At 35.4% G+C, this 16738-nt stretch overlaps 4 protein-coding genes across 4 annotated transcripts in view; 3 read left to right on the top strand and 1 right to left on the bottom strand.

The window, feature by feature from the left end:
- The first annotated feature begins 362 nt into the window (after positions 1–362).
- On the top strand, positions 363–2979 carry LOC107192250 (protein zwilch homolog). The gene is made up of 12 exons (XM_015581462.1): positions 363–496; positions 576–625; positions 696–828; positions 898–1132; positions 1195–1359; positions 1420–1593; positions 1671–1872; positions 1962–2041; positions 2120–2358; positions 2427–2654; positions 2715–2827; positions 2909–2979. Exons 1-12 carry the CDS (start codon positions 363–365, stop codon positions 2977–2979), a joined length of 1824 nt encoding a protein of 607 aa, XP_015436948.1.
- A 573-nt stretch (positions 2980–3552) lies between these two features.
- LOC107192260 (centaurin-gamma-1A) lies at positions 3553–7304 on the bottom strand. Its single transcript, XM_015581476.1, has 13 exons — positions 6798–7304; positions 6472–6704; positions 6214–6355; positions 5965–6096; positions 5628–5785; positions 5421–5563; positions 5157–5355; positions 4974–5076; positions 4678–4905; positions 4480–4597; positions 4137–4349; positions 3908–4052; positions 3553–3825 (listed from the first exon to the last, which is right to left on the bottom strand). Exons 1-13 carry the CDS (start codon positions 6961–6963, stop codon positions 3649–3651), a joined length of 2157 nt encoding a protein of 718 aa, XP_015436962.1. The 5' UTR covers positions 6964–7304; the 3' UTR covers positions 3553–3648.
- Positions 7305–7804: 500 nt separating this feature from the next.
- On the top strand, positions 7805–11959 carry LOC107192259 (intraflagellar transport protein 88 homolog). Its single transcript, XM_015581475.1, has 15 exons — positions 7805–7939; positions 8026–8076; positions 8151–8326; positions 8402–8597; positions 8669–8886; positions 8992–9223; positions 9476–9633; positions 9715–9901; positions 9966–10152; positions 10227–10374; positions 10471–10582; positions 10652–10720; positions 10790–11081; positions 11147–11266; positions 11766–11959. The coding sequence occupies exons 1-15, from the start codon at positions 7805–7807 to the stop codon at positions 11864–11866; spliced, it is 2382 nt and encodes a 793-aa protein (XP_015436961.1). The 3' UTR covers positions 11867–11959.
- Positions 11960–13115: 1156 nt separating this feature from the next.
- Positions 13116–16738, top strand: part of LOC107192261 (hexokinase-1-like) — an 11587-nt gene continuing 7964 nt past the window's right edge. Inside the window, exon 1 of the mRNA XM_015581477.1 lies at positions 13116–13338. The gene's annotated coding sequence lies outside the window, so the exon portion shown is untranslated. The remainder of the gene's footprint in view (positions 13339–16738) is intronic.

The following is a 16738-nucleotide window of genomic DNA, read 5'->3' as shown; positions in this document are numbered from 1 at the left end:
TATTGTTTCAGTGAATTTCGTGTAGCGCAATAGGTTTACATATTTTTAAACGAATCTATAGGATGCAGACATTTTTATTAACAAATGTATTAAGTTAAAAGTTGAAGATACTTAAAATATTTTAGTCTAAAATTCGTGTTTTAACAGATATAAAGTCCCTAGCTGGTTCTTACTGGGAAGAATTTTATGTATTTTCGAACGTAGATGTTCAAGGAGCGTTTGAAATTTCGGTTTAAATCAGATGTTCCTAATCAGTTCCTAATGTTCAAAGTAGAATGAGAAAAGATCCGGTGCAAAGATATACATATATATTATTATAAAAGACTTCTACGACCATTTTAAGTTTTGAACAATTACTAAAAATGACGGATGTCGAGATACTACGGAAAGTCTTAAATCCGTCCATACAAATAAGTAAACTATGTTTATCGTATGTAACTCGACTTTTCCCCGAATATAAGGAATCTCCTTGTATTATTTTGTATAAAGAAGTATGTCATTTATGGATTACATTTTTGAAAGATTCCTCATATTACTCAAATTTTCAGTTTGTTTTATTTTCAGGAGCATTATACTGAATGTACTAATAATCATTTAGAATATATTAATAATGACCAAACAAGTAGTAAGTTTGATAAGTAACACCTTTGGCTATTTATTTATATAATACAATATTCTTGGTATAAATGTTTCAGAGTTTGATATTACTGGCTCACCTTTAAAATGTTCATTTGAGGAAGTAGATTTTGAGGATAGCATTATTTTGGTGAAACAAAGTTGGTACAAAGAAGAAGAAAAGTATTTACCACTAAGCAGAACAGAAGCATGGTAAACTAATAACAATTACACCAAAAACTCATTATAATTTCTGATATTAATAACATAGTTTCATTTCAGTGATACATTGAATGCATGCATTGACTTTCTAAAAGTTGATTTTCCTCCAATATTTGCACTTTGTAATGGTAATGACAATAAAAAAACTAGATTATTAGGTACAACTATTCAAAAAGACTGGTTTACTACAATTGAAATTTGTTCAGTTGATATTGAAACACTTGAAACCATTAAAGAATCATCTACATCAATTCTTCAAGAACATTTGAAACTTTCACATGCAAAGGGGCACAATGTATGTATCACATTTATATTGTAATTATATTGACACTCACAATATGATTCTTTTGTATTCAGGTTACTATATCTGCATTTAATACTTTTGATTTATATGGAATAAGTGAAGAATTGATAAACTGGGATGAAAATGTAAAGAGTAATTTTGTAGGAAGTTTAGTTGTGGAAGTAGATAGTTCCACTTTATCATTGTATCCACCTACAAGAGCATCAAAGAATAACTTGGTAAAAGTGATATTTTATGCATACAATAAATTGTGTAATTATATTTCATACTGTTTCCAGGTTGCTCAGATTGTTTCAGGGTCAAGTAACAGTCCTCTGAAAGAACTGTGGACACAATTACTATTGTTGAATCAGTATTTGAATATAGTAGAGGAATATAAAAAGCAGATAAGTTCATCTTATACTCCATCACCTTTGGAATTTCCAAAAGATTTCACAAGCTCATATAAAGAAGTATTTTAAAATACTAATATTTTTTAAATACTTTTAAAATACATTAAGTTATTAACAATACTATTTTTATAAAACAGGAACATACCGAAATAATGAAAAACATAAATCTTTTGTTAAATGGAGATTATAGTTATAGACCTGATACTGTTGATACAGATAAAATAAATTTTATAAACGAAGAAAATTTAGAAAATACTGTACAAATTAAACAATGTATACAGGCTCTTCCATTTAGGTATAATTTAGATTTTACTGACTTCTTATGGGAATTGCTCATTAGTAAGTACATATACCTCATTCTATATTGCATTATATGTATTTATATAATATATATTTTTCCATATATCAAATGCCATTTATACTTACAGAGAATTCAAATTATTTTGATATGACAAAATGTATTCACACAGTACTTGAAGAAATTATAATGAATGAATGTTTTGCACAGGTATAACAAAAATTGTTTAAAATTGTTTTTCCACGAATTTACATGAAACATAATAATTTAATCAATAATGTATATTAGGTAAATTTAACAAATTCAACAAGATTTGCTAAAGTTATCACCAATCCAAGTCAGCATAGAATAATTTCACCTTTACTGTCAGGTAGTTTACCATTAGAATATGTTATAGATATGGGTTTTGAAAAATTGTATAGAGACTATACATATATTTTAATAAGTTCAAGATTTAGTGACAAACACAACATCCAAGAAAAATTAGGAAATATTTCATGTGGTGAATTTGTAGTTGATGTCTATAGGTATGTTCTACAACATTATAATAAGATCTTTAATTATATTGTACAATTGTTTAAAACTATGCTTTCAGGGAAAGATTACAACGTTTGTCACAAATTCATATGTGTTTGGAATTTATGTTATTGTTGCAAGACAATTTAGAATGCTCCACTGATGATTTGAGGTCTCTGTATCTGTGTGCTTTTCAACAATACGTTTCTGAAAAGTCGCCCATACAAAATAGTGATTTGAATGAAAACATAATTTATACGTTACGCGCTCCACTTCCGGTTTCAGCCATTAATATTTTGAATAAGGAGTAAGTTCAATAACTATAATACCATTTTTGTACACAGGTACAACTATATATTGTTTTCAGAATTCTCACTACACGAAGAATTTCACTTTCATCCGAGTCAAAGTTATCAAAATTGACAACTATTAAATATTATAATCGAATACCCATATTTCCAAGAAGCATATATCCGTTAGGTAAGATTTTTTTTAGGAATATGATGTATGATACATATAATAGTTCCATGAGCACTTAAAATTTGTATGTATTATTTCCAGATGATTCAAACATTATAGATGATCCATATTATGTTACAAGTGTCATTTGTTCATCTAATAAATTCAAGTAATATTTGTATCTTGTGTAAAATTGCTATGGAAGATAAATATTAACATAAAATATATACAGACACAAGAAATTGTAAGCTATAAGTGTATATTTTTGGAGGTGTTTAAAAGAACAAAAACGTATTGCGAGGTAATTATATGTTTAATTCATAATTAATAAAATAAAAGTTTTAAAAGCATTCTTCAAATACATTAAATGTATTCCGTGTATAAATATAACTAGATTTATGAGTGTTTGTACTCTCAGTCATTGATAATGTACACTCCAATTCACTATTAGTCGTTACTTTCACTGACCTAAACCTCGTTAAATATATATATATTTATAATATGTATTATTATTTTCAATTCAAACTACTTTTTAATGTACAAATATATATGCAAAGTATGTTATATTTAGTAAAATATGTGGTTAAATTTCTGATGAAATTTATAGCCAACATTAAAAGGGACATTCACTGTTATACACAATGTAAATCTTCTTTAACACAGTACAGAATGCTACTTTATACAAGTAGCCAATTTTACATTAAAAACATTTTAAATTCTTTTTTAACATACTTTGGTTGCTTTTCTGAGTATCAGTGCTGTTAATGAGAAAATTTATATCAACTCTAAGCCATTAGTTAAAGCATGGTTTCACATGCAATAAGTACGTTACGTGAACAGTTTTAATACTGAGACGTTTCTACATCATCTACTCCAGAGATACTAGCTTGTTCAAGTACTTCAAGAAGCTTTTGCATTTCCATAGAATCTGACGAATTGTCAAGCGTTCTTTCGAGTGCCCGTACATATGACATACATGTACGTCCTTCGTGGTCTAAGTTATGTGGATTTGCTTTATGCTGTAACGGTTTGATAAATAAACAAACACATCATACCTTTCTATATTTGCATACTGTAATTAGGATAAGAAGAAACACACACCCATATCAGTAGTTGTGCCATAGCTAAGTTTCCTGTAGCACAAGCCAAATGAAGGGGTGTCCTTAGATCTTCCATACTGACAGACATATTAATGTCTTCGTAACTACATCTGGCCAAGCATAATGTAAATGCTCTCATATCGCCCCTACATTACATGTCAGACAAAAGATAAGTTATCTAACAGTTATCTATACCAGCTACAGCTTACTTGCAATTGAAAAATATTTACCGGCAAACTGAATCAATAAGCAATTTTCCTAAAGAAATGTTTGGGTTAATTGGTGGTAAGAAGATTTTGTCCTCGTACTTCCATCTGATCCATTGCTCTTTCTCTTCTCTAGGAGAATCTGAATTTGGTTTCTGTTTTCCGTTTAAACAATATTCCCAAACACTATTTGCTATATCATTACCGAGGGCTAACATTACACTTAATTGACCTGCGCTAAAGGTAATGACAGAGCTATTTTATACTATAGAACACAGTGCATGCATAACTAAGAATATATTGATGCGAACTTATATAATAATATCCTCAAAATCGATTCGCTTATTAGTAACGTTATTACACTTACGACCAATCGTCTAAATCCAATGACCTAACTTTCGATATGTGCGAACCTAAATTTCTATGTATTCCTGAACACTCAATACACATTAATACGCCTAAGTTTAGACTAGCCCAATCTGGATCTAAAATATATTAGAAGTGTAAGAAATGTCCGGTAGGTCTATTTAAATACTGCATTGTCTGTAGTAGATTTACTACTTACTAGGTGTTCCACAATCTACACAGGCATCATTTCCTGATACTTTGTTTTTTATACAATGCATTTTGAAAGCTTCAGTTTCATTCTTTTTATCGCCATCACTATTTTGTAAACTTGAAAGAATTTGTTGCTCTATAGCAGATATCCAACTGTCTCTATCTTCAGCATTATTTGCTTCAAAATGCCAAGTCTTATTTTCTAATGAAATTATAGAAAATTCGAAACTATCTTCTGTAAATGAAAATATATTCCAAATTAAGGTAACCTAATTGGAATTAATGAAATCACATGTTATGCACCTTGAGCATTGGATGATTTGGAACCCTTAGGCGTTTTCCCAGGCACTTTTACAGTTACATATTGTAGTAATATTTCTTTACCATTGGCGTCATTCATATAATCCTAAGTAATAAATGTTGTATAGTGTTGTAAGGCAAGGTTCAATACCATTAATCATAAATATTTAAATGCATGGTAATTACGTGTAAGCTAGAATGATAAGTTAGTCGACCATCCTCCAACAATGTAACATATTTCTTCTTCCATTCTTTTAAAGACTTACTACTGCGTTTGAATAAGTATCCTTGTTTTACAGGTATTTCTCTACCAACACCCATTTCACCCATGTTATATTTTTCTTTCTTCGATGGGGTAAAGATATTAGATTTTCTCCTAAATTTCCTGGAGTATACATACATGATGAGTACACACATTGCTGTATATGTACAATACACATATTACTGTACCTGATAGTAGTTGGAGTTAAAATTGAAGATCTAAGATCACTGTGCTGATTCTGTACATTATGAAAGTTATCACTTATAGATCCAGAATCATTTTGAACGGAACTACTGTGAACAGATCGGGAGTCTTCCTCTTTGTCAGATGTCTGTGCAAAAAACAGGTAATTACAAAAACATATTATTTTAATATATTAGAGTAAAATATCTCACACTCAATTTTGATGAATTCGCTGCTTCCATGTCTTTGGCAAGGAGCTGTACATTTTTGGCAATCACTGGAACAGGATACTTTGTCTCATTATCTGTTGCTTGTTGTCCATTACATCGATAATGTTTTGCAGATATATGTTGAATAATTTTTTGACACACTGTAAGATTCAAGATACTCTTAGAATAATTAACAAAGTCGCAGAGGAATAATAATAATCAATATAAAGGAAAATATACTGAACATCTAATGTAGAAATTTCACTTTTGTAGCATGTAAATAATTATGTTATAGAGTCATAAAAATAAAAGATATTGAAGTCAGTGATAAAATATTTACCATCTTGAAATACTCTTTCCACATTCAAACCATAAATAGCACATGTTTCATAGTAAGGACACCTTAAATCACATGCCAATTTCCTTGGTCTAATATCTTTTATGACTCTTGGATTAGAATCATTAATTGAATCTAGACAGTATGAAATAGATATTATATAACATTAAATTAATCAGTATAAACTGAGAAGAATAAATAAACTATACATTAAGAAATATTTCATAAGAGCAAAGAGAATGCATGATTTACCTTGTACTCCTACAAGTATTTTTGGTACTTCTGACATATTTCGAAATGAACACATTCTATTATAGAAACTGCAAACTATGGAGAAACTTTCTTCGCTCTCTAAACTAAATACAAGTAATAAAGCATCTATCCAAGCAGAAAACTGAAATGAGTGATACCCTAGTTAAATGTTGAAGTATGTATGTATGATACATGTGTACATATATAGATATGCATGAACACATTAATCAATTAATATATTATATATTTTTTGTGTACTTGTGATTCGGGTACTCCACCCTCGTCTCGAATTAATAAAAGATAACTCTGATCATTGATAAAAACTTCCTTCTTAAATCGACCACCTTCTGGAGATTCTTCGTGCATAAATGAACCAGTCAAATATCTATGAACTAAAGCAGATTTTCCTGAGTCAGATGAACCAATGATCCCTAAATGTAATTCTGGTACATCTCTAGCCAATGTCCATTCATGACTATTAACAAAGGAATCTACAATAGAGAATGATTAAAGAAAGGAATAATAAAAGAAAAAATAAAAAAAAAATATACGAATGCGTTTAAAGATTTTATTACATATTGTACCTTCAATCGCAACAACATGCTCGCGAATTTGTTTCGCGATGTGTGTGTCAGATATTAGATCTATTAAGTCGTAAATAGCGTATATCGATGGATGAACACTTTCGAAACGTTGTATCTCTTGTCGGATCGCAAGGGAATGATCGTGTCCGCTCTGCTCAGTTGTCATTTTCTTTTAGATCACTTTAATTTACTTTTTTACAAAATCACTTTACAGATACAGCCTTGAACTGCATTGCGTCGGTGTCGTCACAAATAAAAATGTTCTCACATGATTCCATGCGCCGAAACGTATCTGTTATCACGTAACACATGTCAAATTCGAATATTTATCAACATTATTGGCTTAGACGAACAGGTTATCTGGTACACTACTGCAGAAAGCAACCCCGCCTTCCGAGAGACAATAAAATCGCTTCCCTTGATCAAATCGCCAACGGTAGATTATGCAAGTTACATAATATGTCTCAATTAATGTACATAAAGGGAAAACCTTGTAAATAACAGCAATCCGTTGTGGAAATACTTTTTTTATGCAAAGCAACTGTGAAACTTCATTTTCACGGTGTTATAGTGTTATAGATCTGTCGCCTAAAAAGCAAAGGATGGCTTATATTACCAACCAATAAATATTAGACCCCGTTGCTGAATGCAACTGCACGTAATTTGCATCTCTATACGCATAGTTTTTTTAAAAGTAATTTTGTAGCCTTTCAAATGCTGTGGGAATTATGTGAATTGAAATAAAATTGTGTGTTTGTAATGAATTCCATTGGATCTGTTATGATAATGTACGGCAATTTAAATTTATGTATTTCACGTTGTAAAATTGATGTAACTAGATAAGTTTGATTTTCCATTCAGAGCACACGTCAATGGTAACGTGGGTAACGTGTCCTTTAGCGCGTATTGTTTGCTTCTCGTAATTATCACTGTTTTGTTTATATACATATCACTCAAGAATAAAGAAATAATGCTATAGACTGATTTATGTCATAGTAATATTCACAATGATTGCTACGCAAATTGACGATGACATTTATGATGGATACAATGATTATCCAACAGTTTATAGTATTAAAGATCTTGAGCAAGATGAATATTTTCATGAAACTCTTAACACAAGTTATGGAAGAAGATCACTAGTAAGTATAAAGAAAGGAATTTTATAACAATAGGTAATTATTAATTAAACTAGTAAAAAAATACGTATTTTTTTATTATCTGACAGTTCACACCAAAAGTCCCTGGAACTGCTATGCGTTTAGGCACATCAAGTGGAGTGAGTAAATTTATGAGTATGCACATTTTTATATCGTAATGTTGCTCCAATTTACTATTCTTTATTATTTTTAGTTTCATAGGTCTGGTACTGGTATATCTGTACGTCCCACTACTAGTGGAATAAGACCAATGACTGCAGTTAGAGGTGCTGGTTATACAAGCAGCAGTCGTCAAACTTTTGATCCACTCAATATGAGTAACACTATTAAAGGAGCTGCACCACCTCTAGAAACTGGAAAAGAGGACACGTGAGATGATTATGAATTAATTACTCAACACACGTTCTAATTTTTAAGGCAATGTTTTGATACTTATTCTTAAAGGCCAGAAGAGAAGATAAAAATAGCTGAAAGAAAGATAATGGAATTAATAGAGAGTTCAGTGGAGGCAGCATATGAGAATAATACGAGGGTTGCTCTAGAGAGAGCAAGGGAAGCTTCTTCAAGAGAAAGAGCTCTTATTCGATTACAAGAACAAGCTGGCCTTAGTGATAACCATAATGTAGACTTAACATTTGCTGTAAGGATTGAAGTGTTCTACTATATTGGAAAAATGAGGTTGAAAATTTGAAACACTGTGTAATTTTCCAGGTTATTTTTAACTTAGCTATTCAATATACTAATAATAATATGTTCACTGAAGCTATAGCCACTTATCAAGCTATAACAAGAAACAGAATGTTTAGTAACAGTGCTAGGCTTAAAGTGAACATGGGAAATATATATGTTAAAATGGGACAATTATCTCAAGCAATTAAAATGTACAGAATGGCATTTGATCAAGCACCAACGGCTCAGAAAGATTTAAGGTAATAAAACGACGGTATGCATTAATGTATGTAAATCATTCAGTTTTCATAGTTGAATTTTTATGTTTATTACTTATATAAACTAATTCGTTGAATAATCCACAGAATAAAAATAATGCATAACATTGGAATGTTATTTGTACAAATGGGTCGTTTGGAAGAAGCAGCTAATAGCTTTGAATGGGTTATGAAAGAAAGAGCTGAATTTAAAGCAGGGTTGCATGCTGTTTTATGCCATTTCGCGTTGTCTCATAGGGATAAAATGAAAAGAGCGTTTTTAGAGTTATTAGAAGTTCAGCTTAACATAGATCAGGAAGACAGATATAATATCAGTACTGTGAGTTGGGCAAATTTATGAATGTTACTATGTAAAATGGTTGTTTGGACTATTGCCCACACTTGGTAGTTATCTAATTACATGCTTTATAGTGTGCTTTAACAGACAAACTGTTGTTCTATGCACAATCACTTTGTAGCAGCTGGATGTCATCACTTTTAATAATGAACACTGAGCACAATGTGAACATAATCACTAACTCATAGAGAAAGATTTTATTTTGTATTGTAGTGTTATTTATATATTTTACAGGATGATGTTGCTTCTAATATATTAAATGAAATTTTGAAGAATGATGATTTATCTAAGTTAGAAAAGGAGTTGAAGTTGGAAGCCGAAAGAACAATACTTTGTGCTGCAAAACTAATAGCACCTGTTATCGAAGATACACTTACAGCTGGATTTGCATGGTAAATTTAAAAACAATTTACTTCATATACACCTCAAACTTAAATATTCTACTTTATATATTATAATTGCATTTTTTAAAGGTGCGTTGATGCCATAAAGTCTTCAGCTTACGGACCTCTAGCCGCTGATCTGGAGATAAGTAAAGCAATGGTGTTCTTACACAATAGAGAAACGCAGTTGGCTATTGATACCTTAAAAATGTTTGAAAATCGGGAAAGTAAAGCTAATAGCGCAGCTGCGACGATGCTTTCATTTGTTTACTTCCTTGTAAGTCATTGTTCTTATTTTGATTGTTTTATGAAGAAAATGTAGACTATTGTTACTTCTATAGCAAGGAGACTATGAACAAGCAGAAAGATGCGGAGAAATTGCTCGAAACACAGACAGTTACAATGCAGCAGCTTATGTTAATCTATCAGCTTGCGCAATCAGAAAGGGCGAATTACACATCGCTAGAGAGCTTCTCTTGTGTGCACTGGACACAGATGCCAGTCACGTGCAGGCGCTTTATAATCTGGGTATTTTTCATTAACACGCACGAATGTAATTAAATAGATGATAATCCTATTAATTAATGAAAATTGAATAATAGGACTAGTCTATAAGAAGGAAGGTATGTACGAAGAAGCTTTGGAATGCTTTTGGAAGATTCGTAATATGGTCAGACACGATCCTCAGACACTGTACCAAATTGGCCATCTCTATCAACTTATGAGTGATGCAGACCAAGCAGCTGAATGGTATAGTACTTGGTTGCAATATATATTTTGTTTGATTCAATCATTATCAGTTTTATCAGTATTGGAAATATTTTATCTTGTATGTATGTTGATTAGGTTTAATCAATTACTTGGCATTATACCATCTGATCCCGGAGTTTTACAAAAACTAGGTGAAATGTATGATGCTGCTGGAGATAAACAGCAAGCATATCAGTTTTATAGCGATGTAAGTTGTTTTATAGTGCTTATTTTCTTATCGCGTTTTACAGATTTATTGAAATATTTATTTTTACAGTCGTATAGATTCTTTCCTGCAAATTTCGAGGTAATTGATTGGCTTGGGTCGTATTTTGTATCAATGCAGGTAAAGATTTTACTCTCTTCTTCCATATTGAGTACTTGAAACGTAAGCTTATATTGTAATGCGCTTCAGGTTGCTGAGAAAGCATTAGTTTACTTCAAGAAAGCAGTAGAACTTGCTCCTGATGAACCAAGATGGAGATTGCTTGTCGCAGCTTGTTTGAGACGAACAGGCCAATTTCATAAAGCTCTATTGGAGTATCAAGATATCCATGAGAAGTTCCCGGAAAATGTGGAATGTCTTAAGTTCTTGATTCGATTATGTAGCGATCTTGGTTTGAAGGAGGCTCAAGTTTATGCAGCGGAATTGAAGCGTGTTGAAAAAGCGAAGGAGTTAAAAGATAGACAAGAATCGGCGAGACCAGGTATAGTTTATACGCACTTTCAAGTATATCAAGTATTAGATCAATGCTATAACATTTGTTTATAGGATCCAGAAGAAGCAATAGCGGGGCATCGTCACGGACAGGTTCCGGAATGAGTATATTATCGGATCACAGATCAAGTCCCGTTCTTGGTAGAAGAGATATTCAAGGCTTAAGCAGTGCTGGTATCACAAGACCGAATCGAATTTCTACAACTGAGAATTACCCAGAAGCGATATCCGATACGAATGATCAACCGAGTACGTATTATTAACATTGTATAATTTTGAGATGAATTGTTTAAATTGAATGCTATTACTAATCTCGAAAATATGGGTGAGATATATGTGACTATATTGAAATTATATTATTCATATTGTCTTCGTAAGTGCCAAACACTTGAATGACCTATCAAAGCTTCAGAATTGCGTAGCCTTATTTGAAATGAGCATTAACAAGGATGATCTACAGATGTTGGTTGCATTGCTCTAATGGATTGAACAGATGATAAATGAGTCTAGCTATTTTGAATAGCATGTTCCCGCTCTCTCTGTAGAATAGTACTTCCCAGACTTTTACCCTAATCATTACTTTGTTTCAAATTGTTTCGAAATAGTATATAATGGTATAATAGATAAAATTACCTCTAATTTCCAATATCTTATGTAGGTACCCCATACGTAGATCCAATAGGTCCTTTACCTACTCGCCCTATGACATCCGCCGGAAAGAGGGATGATGATTTCGGAGATGAAGAACTGGGCGATGATCTTTTACCGGAGTAACGTGAATATAATATTTCTCACTTTCACATTATACTTCACTATTCTTACGAATTGTACTACAAATCGCACCGGGATGGAAGATTACATTTGTAACACCGAACTGAACTGTGTTACACGTAGTTTCAATTTTACGGCGATTATATATTTACACGAATAAATTAATTATATTGAGCCAATTACTTTCGACGTCGACCTTTACTTTCATTTCAGCTGGCTCCATTACAAATAAATTAATATTTTCGTTTAATAAGTTTATAGAAAAAAAACAAAAGGAATGTGTAGACTTCGGCACACGTGTTCCAATACGTTCCTAAAGTCTAGACGTAAATCACGCGTTTCTTAATTATCATTTCGAAGTGCAAGATGGTTGTCTATTGGATGGTGCCATATATTGTGAGGCCACGAGGGTCAGCCGATTGTAACGATCTAAATTTAAACACGCCGGCCAATTTAATCAAACTCCATTCAGCCTATGTAGTTTAGGAGACGGATGTTATTTTATTGCAGCTATATTCATACTCCATTCAACGGGCATAACGCGAGGTGGACCGGTATGAGCATTCGGGACGCGTTCCTTCCGGCTCCCGAACCATTACGAAATTTATAATAAACAAATTCCCATTGTGCCGGTTAATTGCACGTAATCGATCGAACCTTGAATCCTAATTCAGAATTATTTTACAGTCCAAAATCAAATTCCATCCGGCAAACGTTTCATTATTCATCTCATAAGTTTAGGGGAGACCTGAAGGGCAGGGAAGCGACCTGACGAGGACCTTATTACTCCAGGACCATAATCCCCTGATCCTCGCCTTCGTTCGATTCTGGACGACGACTTTAAATCTCTCGTGACCACCGCAACAGGTGATATTACAAAACCCCGTAATGTAAATTACGCGTCTCGAGAATATCATTTCACGTGGCGTAAATAGTCGACGATCACGTGGAAAGGGAATCGAAGAGGAACGACTAGACGCGTAATAACTACAGGACTCATCCGATCCTTGTTTTCTACGTTTACGTCTGGATTCGGACTACAGTCACGTGGTATCATCTCTGCACGCGATATTGCGGAACACGTGTGTGCGTGCATGCGCGCGTAACACGCCACACGGGTAAGTGAATCGTACGTATTATTCGCCCGTGTGTTTCCTCTGGATATGTATGAACGTGTGCGTATATGTGTGTGTATCGCGCGGGGAGAGCCGCGCGGGCGCACGTAACACGCGCTGATACGGTTCCGCGGCGGCAGTGGGGAAAGCGACGTGATCCGGAGGCACGGCCGACCAGTTGCTCCTCTGCGATCGAGTACATTTCACGGTATACCACCCACGTGCTCGTATGTGTATGTGCTCTGTTACGTACGTCTCTCTGTCGACGAGAAACTTTGCAGTCATTGACCGGTAACTGGACCCAGCGTGCGAAGGATAGAAGAGGATCACAACACAAACCGAGTCGCGGAGTCAGCAGTTGTACGTAGAAAGCCGTCAGGGTTTGTGTTGCGCACTGTCCACTAATCGCCGGCGACTAAGTTGTCGAGCGACTTCACAACCTGGTCCAGTCGCGGTGGTAGTCGATGCACAAGCTCTCGTATATTGTTATGCACCTCGTAGTCGTCGGCGGCTACTCGAAAGCGCGTAACAGACCTAAGGTGGTGAGCCTGCGTTTGTCATTGTCACAGGGACATATTTGCGTTTTCCGCGCGCCCCCGTTATCAATCAGCTGAGAATGTCGATTTTTTTTTTTAATTCTTATCGGCGCCCACGTCCCGTTCATCATCCGATTATCGACGTCGAATTTTATCCCCACGTAACGCGTTTAATATGTCATTATCGCGATGACTGATGGATTAAATGTAAAGCCCGCGCGGATTCGGCTGTTTACATCGTCGTATTGGCCACGTGGGTCCTTGAAATACCGAGCTGTAAGTGTTGTCATCGACCGGTTGTTTCGAGTGTGTACGTGTGTGCGTGTGTGTACAACCGGCCGTACGGTTTAATATGCAATGATTTCTCGACTTTTTGACATACGGATATTATCATCGACACGGCCACTCCATATTCATATCCTCTTTCGCGCGTTCTTCGTTAGACTTTGCTACCGATGATTACATTAACGCTTTGCTACTGATGCATTTGTATCGCGTGACGAAAGCACGATCTACGGCCGTTCTGTACATGTGTCAAACGTGTTGACGAAAGTACATTATATCGTTTTCGTACGATCATTATCGTTTATATAGATAATTTTGTAAAACACTCTGATCGCGTTATCGCATCGTCGCTTTCTGTATCGTATCGTTACTCCCTTTCTAATTAATATCTATCAGCAGGCTTCTCCTCGATAATTCCATTTCGAATTGTTCTACATTCCCGATTCTTTTTCGCCACACATCAAATTATTCGACGACTGTCTTGAGAAGCCACACGATTCACAACTATCGTGGGGAAACACGTGTTTACAAACGTGTGTGCTCGGATCCAATGGTCTCATAAATAATTATAAACCGCCGTCAGGAATACCGTCGAAGCATCCAGACGTCGAGCATTGTTGTATATTCTCGAAAATGATAACAAAACCCCTTAACTAATCGATCCGTTTGGTGAGTTCCGAAGTTGCATTCAATGTATCTATACATCACGCGGCTTGTCTGGAGAACATTCGTTATTATTACCTAACCACGCCGTGAATAGATAAAACCTTCATGGATATTTATGCACGATCGATTTTAGGGATTAATCCCAATCGGAAAATTCAACGGACCACCTGGCTCGAGGGAATTCTACTCGATTAAGGTTTATTCGAGACCTTGATGATAATGGTCTCGTAATTCACGGAAGCTCTATAATTCATGCGGTAAAGATCATACATAACCGACGCACGGGTTCCGACCGAAAGGGTAGTCTGTTATCCGTGTACGGAAATTGTGTCTCTGGCTGAATTCCTGGCGCGTTTCCAATTTTACTGGAAATTGGATCGACCCCACGAGGTTCTGTCCTCGATATGCTTCTTCGTATACAAATCAGGTCGCATTGTTCTCTCGCTGATCTCCGTTAACTAAACAAATAATAACTTATCCCGCCAAAATAGTTCGAGTTGCGTATTCGTTTATCCCGTGGACTAATAGCGTACGATAATTGAACAGCCCCCGATCATCGATCCCGATTGGCAGAATCGGTTGATTGTATCGAAGAACGCATTCTACAACGGGATACGAAAGCAGAAGGCGTCTACTTTTTAAATGTGACGGCCGTGTGACGATTGCGCGTACTGTACCGCGGATTAGAATCATCACGTCAGGTCAAGTGGCTGAATTATCCTGGTTGACGTTTTGCACCTTCCAATTGATTTTAATGGACTCTGATGGGCTCGGAAGAATGTTCCAGTGGCCATTTCGCGGTGTGTCTTCTACCCGGGTACCGAGATCTTGAAAAATTCCCGATCCACCGGGTAATCACGTCTGAATCCGATCGATCACCGATATTGTATACCCGACCTACGATACTGAAAATTACGAATCGAGGACAGCTGGTATATCTTTATTCATGCGGGTGCCCGGCGTTCGTGGGCAATTTGCGAGTACGCTGCAATTTGTCCGAACGACAAAGCGACCAATGTATTCAGTTTGTCGAGCCCCTTTTCCGTCCACACCGTAAAACGTATGCTTCTCGCCTATAATTACAAATTTCTCGTTCGAACCACTTGTTCGCGACTTTGTTATCGGCGTATAAAGAATTTCTTATGTGGAATTGTCGTGTGAAAATCGTGGAACGATAATCGATCGGGGAAACAGGTTTCTGCGGGCAAAATAAAAATAAGAAAGACGATCACGATGGTATGCGAAAGCTACGCCACACGTCTCGTCCGGCGAATCTTGCTCGTCGAACAAGTTCTTCGAGTCGTTGTGTACTCGCCGTTCACGTCGAGATGAGATTTTTATATTCACGAGCGTATTAGACTTTCAAAACCGGACTTTCTCCGCGTGGACCTTTTTTTTTTTTTCTTTCTTTTTAAGATATACGAGTATTGGCGGTAGCCCGACGAATTTACGATCCTCTTCGGCGTAGGAAAATTCGGCGTTCTAATTTCAGGGAGCGTGGAATTGTTTCGTGATCGATAGTTCCCCCGACAAAATTGTCACGTTGCCTAATTGCCGGCCAATTTGTGCGCAAGATAGCGCGCGTTCGCGATATACGAACGCGCTTGCGTATTTTATAGCGGTGCATGCGGGTGTGCGACGTGCATGGAGAACACGCTGCTCCCGAAAGCTCTAATCGAGAGCAATCCACGAAGGGATTGGTGCTGCCGTGGTGCACCGACCGTTTCTAGAGGTCCGTTGGCACAGCAAAAATCCCGAACAGTTTTCCGATTTTCGGAGGAGTGATTCCGTTGGTGCTGAAACGCGCGAGTTCATGGATTTTCTTCGAGTTACAGTGCCTTCGTCATCGTCGTAATCTATTGCGAGTTTCTTTGTTTCGTAAACGAGAAATTACGTAACTTTGGTGGAAACGTAAAGGGGTTAAGTCAGATAAGGGGGTCAAAAGTGCCCTTAGACCGAATGGGACTTGTGTTGGACCATTAGATAACTTACCAAGAAGAAACAATTTTCCAGTAATTTTCAATTATCGAATCTCGACCAGGAGGGTTGTAAAATTGGAAAAATTCGGGTTATCGATTTTTCGTTGCATTATATATTTTTCCTAACACCGCGACGTCGTGTCTTCAGAAGTATTATGTTAATCCGGAAAATAGAGGGAAAACCGATAATTCGAATTTTCCCAATTATTTTTTTTATAACATATAAGACTATACCGTCTAAGGGCACTTTCATCCCCTTATTTGGCTACATCCCGTGGCAGATTATTAATCGAG

The sequence above is a fragment of the Dufourea novaeangliae genome, unplaced genomic scaffold (genome assembly GCF_001272555.1).
Source record: "Dufourea novaeangliae isolate 0120121106 unplaced genomic scaffold, ASM127255v1 scaffold299, whole genome shotgun sequence".
Lineage (NCBI taxonomy): Eukaryota > Metazoa > Arthropoda > Insecta > Hymenoptera > Halictidae > Dufourea > Dufourea novaeangliae.
The sequence above is the reverse complement of the archived record's forward strand: the minus strand, read 5'-3'. Positions and strand labels throughout refer to the sequence as shown.